This window comes from Dipteris shenzhenensis, chromosome 7, assembly GCF_047967505.1.
Source record: "Dipteris shenzhenensis isolate YYH24624 ecotype China chromosome 7, Dip_SZ_1.0, whole genome shotgun sequence".
Taxonomy (NCBI): Eukaryota; Viridiplantae; Streptophyta; class Polypodiopsida; order Gleicheniales; family Dipteridaceae; genus Dipteris; species Dipteris shenzhenensis.
In genome coordinates, this window is record NC_141602.1 from 11,910,313 (window position 1) to 11,915,802 (window position 5,490).

The following is a 5,490-nucleotide window of genomic DNA, read 5'->3' on the forward strand; positions in this document are numbered from 1 at the left end:
TGGACCAATTACACAAACTCTTGCAGGTTTGGTGTCAAAACATCTTATTTGACTTATCTAAACAATTCATGTGCTAGAAGGATTTTGGATGAAATCCCCCCTCATCCTTGTCTCATTCATCTTTCTAGGAGCATAAAAAGTTAATTGTAGTCTCGAGGAGGTCACTAAGCAATATGTAAGATAACACAGGAGTTCAACAGAAGGGGCTTTATTTTCTTGTGGGGTTACATACAATATTCATACATGAGGGGTGTGAATGCTCCAAGATTGCAATGACAAATAACATCTCATGTAGGAGTTTCTAATATAAATACTAAGTTTGGAGAAGACTCATTGCTTTTTCGATTGACAACAAAATTACGGGATAACAACACCTACATCTATGAGTTTTGTATTGACATATGAGTCTATATAATGAGTGTTGATAGACGGAATTTGAGTACCTTAAAGTCCCTTTTGTATTGACATAAGAAATTCAAATACCTTTAAGTCCCTTGAGTTAAAGTATTAATTCATAGCGGATTCATCATCATGATTGAGATTTTTTACATGTTTGAAATATGGTACATTATGCTTAATCAATAGTTGTTTAACAAATTCTTTTGATACATTTCATGGAATGATGATTAAGGAATGGATCTCTTGTGGTATCGCACATTGATAAAAGTACAAAATCCATAGTTCATAATCACATCAAGAGCATCACCCAAAACTACTTAGTTGAATGAATTTTAAATTAGATATTTAGCTATGTTCCTTCTTGGTGGTTTTTTCATGAATTTTGTTTTTGAAAATGCAATATATTTACTGGATATGAAACTTGTTTTATACGGCATGCTTACTTGTGCAAATCATATACAGTGTTATTCAACATTGCACATAGATCGAGCAATCTCAACAACTTTAGGACGTCAATACATTGTAATTGTTCGATGTAAAACCTCTTTTGGAGAGCAAGATATATTGAGGTGTATACATCCTGATGAAGTAGGTGTTGTGATAATAGCATATAATTTCACATGGAGTTTCCATCATGTTGCATATGTTGATTATTTTAAAGGTACTCATCATTGTTAAAGGGGTATACTAGTAAAAGAATAGAATGGAAAGGTAAAGCTCTTTGAAGGGAGGATATCCACCTTAGCAAATCTTTGACCACCTTTCAAGCAAGATGGCATTGCGCATGTAATGATGCACACAAAGATCATGAAACTTTTCTTTACTTTTAGAGAATTAGAGAATGGGTTTGTCTTCCAAAATGAGAGGGCAAGTGTAGACTTGCTGCATAATCTAGTATATTTTCCAAGAATTACAAAAGACACCTTGTTGGAATGGATAAGATTGTGTGGCCAATCATGAGCAACGTAAATAGTTTTGCCAATAATATATGTTGAAATGTAGGGTACGCATGTGCGTTTGTGTGTGATGAGAACTCTAGAAGGTGGGTGAGTGCATTCTTCATGAATTATGAGTGCTTGGGATAGAATGAAAGATATTGTTCTATATTCAATGATTGAGAAAATCTTTTGTTCCAACCAAGGGCCTTGAATCTTGACACTACACAAGCCTTGAACGTGAATAAGGGGAGATGGGCCATTTATGAAAAAAGCTTTGTCTATTATCTGTATAGTCAAAGTCAATAATGTGCCTACACAAGGCTTCATCACGCAAATCCCCACCTAACGATTTTGGGAGATTCAAGTACACAAAATCTAGACACACTTGGGTTGCGTAACGCAACAGCCAAATTATTATTAGGGCTTTGAAAGGAGGCTTGTCAAATCAAGGGTTCGAATGAGGTAGAACGTACTGAAAGAGCCTTTACTCGTAAGGAGTCTGGTCACATTAAAGTTCCTTGAGGTACGTTGATTAAAGTATAATAAGAAAGCTACAACCATTGAATAGAACAACGTAGTACAATATATACATAAATAAAAGAGCATCAACTGTTGCTGTCGCCATTTTTTTAAAAAATGGGGAAGAGGACGGTGGTTAAAACTGAAAGCCCGGCCATAAGGTAAAAGGGGCCTTTTTGATAAAGCGTAGCGAAAAAGGGGCGGCTGATTTTACCATAGAGTTCCAACGTTATTTTCTTACTATACGGTGCGTGCGGTGAGAATAATTTATGGATAAAGTATGAGCAGAAAAACGTGTTCATGTGGGTCTGGGAATGTAAATAATCAAGCAAGGAATTTTTAACAGGAAAAATTGCTGGTTACGATCTTTTCCGAATTAGTTTACTTATTACGAAATGAACTACTCATCATGAGTGCTCCATTCATTAGTTTTTGCCGTTTTATTGAACTGAATTTTGAAATGGTTCGGTCGGGTGTGAGGCACCAATTATTTTGATTTTTTTTTTTCGCTTTCCTTTTTGCCCTCGGGAGGCTCTTTTTGAATTAAATAAAAAAACCGTGCGCGATTTACGAATTTCCACATTCATGATAGATGAATCGCGGCTGATGAATGAGCGCCCAAGGGGGGGGGTCCGAAAGTTTGACTATCAGTTTGACTGCCAGGCCAAGGGAATGGGCCGAAATCATAGGGGGACTAGGGGACAGCCGAGGTGGTGTAATGATGACCGGAGACTCGGAGCACTCCACGTTCGAGGCGATGCCACGTGGGAGGTGCTGGATGGCTCCGGGCAATAATCGGGATGATGGCAGGCGAAGTCGGGAGGCGGGGGGACAAGGTGACGTGGCGGCGCGGCGCATGAAAGGGGCAGGGGCGGGGCCCGGGGGGAGTTGTAGGAATGATTTGTCGTGTCGGGCGGGAGTGATGGGGGGGTGGAGGGCCCAGTGGGTCATGTGGGAGCTGCGGCGGGGGGGGGGCGACGTGGGCAGGTGGCGGTGGGCGAACGTGGGTAGGCGCATGGGGACCGGGGGTGGTGACCGGGAGCAGCCGGTGGAGAGATTTGACCGGCGAAACCGGGGGGCGGGTGATGATGGGCATGATGATGGGCATCATGATGGGGATGATAGGATGTAGTCCATTCACGAGGCACGCGCGGAAGAATCATGGGACAATAATGCGGGATGCGAGGCCGTAAGAAGGGGATTAAGGACTAAGCTTGATTAATAGGAGGGGCAAATAGAAGTGGGTGTCCATAAAGGGATGCTGGGTCATTTGGAAACACATCAGTCTTCTTCATCGTCTTCTTTCTGTTGTTGACAGCTTTCTTGTTGTTGTGGGTTCTTCTTCTTCTTCTTGTGCTTCTGTTCTGTGTATCGTCGTCTTCCTCAAAGCTTCAAGCTCCCTCTTTCCGCCATAGCTCGCCATAGCTCCGCCCCTTTTGTCTTCCCCCTCGGCTCCCCCTCCCCCTTCGACACTCCCAACTCCCCCCCCTTCCCTTCTGTGGGGTCTCTCCCCCTCCTACTCTTATCCTGCACCCCCCCCCCCCCTTAACCCCCTTTCGGTGGAAACTCCTAAGGTTCCCCAGCACTTGCTTCTTCTGTCGCCTTCCTCTATTTACGTCCCCCCCCCCCCCCCCCCTCCTCAGTTCATACATCCATCATCTTGCCGCCCCCGGACGCTTCTTCCGCGCCCCGCGTCCCCGGTTAGGCCTGCATCACTATGCAGATCGCGGATTGTAAAGACCAGGTCCTCCGCCTCGGCCCCGAGCTCTTCCATAGGCCCTCCCCTTCTTGTAATACCACCCTCGGCCTCGGTTACGATGCTCCGAGCATGGCTTCCCCCGGACGTATGGCTTCTTCCGTAAGTATGTTGTCTCCTGGAGGAGGCAGGTTTGAGGCGTTCTCGTCTCCTGGAGGCAGGTTACCTCAAACCGTGGCCGCTGTCCCGCTCAGTTTTATGGTCCCGAACAATGGATTTGACGCTGGACGAGTCCGGCAATCGCCTCCTGTGCAGCTGGATCTCCTGCCGCTGCGCCCAGCATCGCATCGAGTGGTGACCTCCTCGCCTGCCCCCTCGTTTCTGTGGCAGCAGCCTAGTCACACGAGCACTGCGGTGCACAGAGGGATAGACGTGAATCAAACACCATCGAGCGCCGAATGCGATGATTCAGACGAATCGTCCCCCACCTGCATGTTCTCACCCTTCGCAGCAGCTGAATCTGCAGGCAGAGGAGACAACGGGCTTCCCACGAAGCGGGAAAGAGAGAAATTATCGGACGGGGAGCAAGATAGAACTTGCGAAGTCAGTTCAAGGGGCAGCGACGAAGAGGAAAACGGAGGAACGAGAAAGAAGCTCAGGCTCTCCAAAGACCAATCCGCTCTGCTGGAAGAAAGCTTCAAGGAGCACAGCACGCTCAATCCGGTACTGCAAGCCCTCGCAGCATTGTCCCGATTTGCATTGGCGTGGGAGCTACGCTTAGTTATAGATACGTGTACTAAGGTCTGTTTCTAAACGAGTGTTGATAATGCGTTGGTATGCAGAAGCAAAAGAACGCGTTGGCGAAGCAGTTAAATCTGAGGCCACGACAAGTGGAAGTGTGGTTTCAGAACAGGAGAGCAAGGTAAGGAGCCGAGGGGTGGAGTGGGGGGGAATGAATGAATGAGGGTAGAGTGTATGATAGGAGGGTGAAGGTGTGATAGGAGGCTGAAGGAAAGGATGTATGTGGGATGATGTGCAGGACGAAGCTGAAGCAAACGGAAGTAGACTGCGAGCTATTGAAGAGGTGCTGCGAGTCGTTGACGGAGGAGAACAGGAGGTTACAGAAGGAAGTGCAAGAGCTAAGGGCGATCAAAGTGGCACCACCCTGCGTGATTGCCCACGATTTCTATATGCCACTTCCGGCAGCTACCCTCACCATGTGCCCTTCTTGTGAACGCCTCGCCACCACCTTGGACAATCGTACCACCCTCGGCTTCGCTAAACATCCCCCCCAACTCCACTTCTCCCAGCCTTCTGCTGCTTGCTGATCCATCGATCCTTGCTTCCCAGCACATTTTGCTCCCTATTCTCTTGCTTCCTTCCCTCAGCTTCATATTTTTCCCAGCTCCTCCTCCTCCTCCTCTCTCTCGAGGTTGCTCGGCCCTTGTATCAAAGCTCCCTCCCCTCCCCTCCCCTTGATGTACCCCAAAACGCAGTTTTTTTATACAACCAAGTTGTGCCTCGCTCTTTTAAAAGATCTTCAATTACTCTCTCGCAAAACTTCTGCTCGTGATCGCTCTTGTTCGATAACGCAATCCGGAGTTTAGGATCGCGCACACAACCTTCAATTATTCTCTCGCAAAACTTCTGCCCGTGATCGCTCTTGTTCGATTACGCAATCCGGAGTTTAGGATCGCGCAACTGGTTGGAACTTTCGTGTCTCATGCATACTCGCATTTTCATCGCTGCCATGGCTGATCCCATGCGGTCCTGCGACTCGAGTTCAGAACTGTCTCGCCCTGCCACGATTCTTTGGTTCATAATGCAGAGACGGGATACTAGTTCGAGTATTAGTTCAAATTAGCTCATTACGGTTCCAAATCAAAGTCCAATCTTCGTAAGGTCCGTCACTGAAAGCCAGCCGTTGAAGACTTCCAA

The 5,490-nt window shown here is 46.6% G+C and overlaps 1 protein-coding gene across 1 annotated transcript; it reads left to right on the plus strand.

Annotated features, from left to right (window-relative positions):
- Positions 1-3,155: 3,155 nt before the first annotated feature.
- On the plus strand, positions 3,156-5,071 carry LOC147899953 (homeobox-leucine zipper protein HAT9-like). Its single transcript, XM_087377229.1, has 3 exons — positions 3,156-4,275; positions 4,395-4,474; positions 4,592-5,071. Exons 1-3 carry the CDS (start codon positions 3,574-3,576, stop codon positions 4,878-4,880), a joined length of 1,071 nt encoding a protein of 356 aa, XP_087233355.1. The 5' UTR covers positions 3,156-3,573; the 3' UTR covers positions 4,881-5,071.
- The last annotated feature ends 419 nt before the right edge of the window (positions 5,072-5,490 follow it).

What these genes read in the sequence shown, in the direction of transcription:
- LOC147899953 (XM_087377229.1), top strand. Translation starts at nt 3,574, where the DNA reads ATGCAGATCGCGGATTGTAAAGACCAGGTCCTCCGCCTCGGCCCCGAG. An exon ending in AGCACAGCACGCTCAATCCG is followed by an intron (nt 4,276 to 4,394) that starts GTACTGCAAGCC and finishes GTTGGTATGCAG; the next exon opens with AAGCAAAAGAACGCGTTGGC. An exon ending in TTTCAGAACAGGAGAGCAAG is followed by an intron (nt 4,475 to 4,591) that starts GTAAGGAGCCGA and finishes GATGATGTGCAG; the next exon opens with GACGAAGCTGAAGCAAACGG.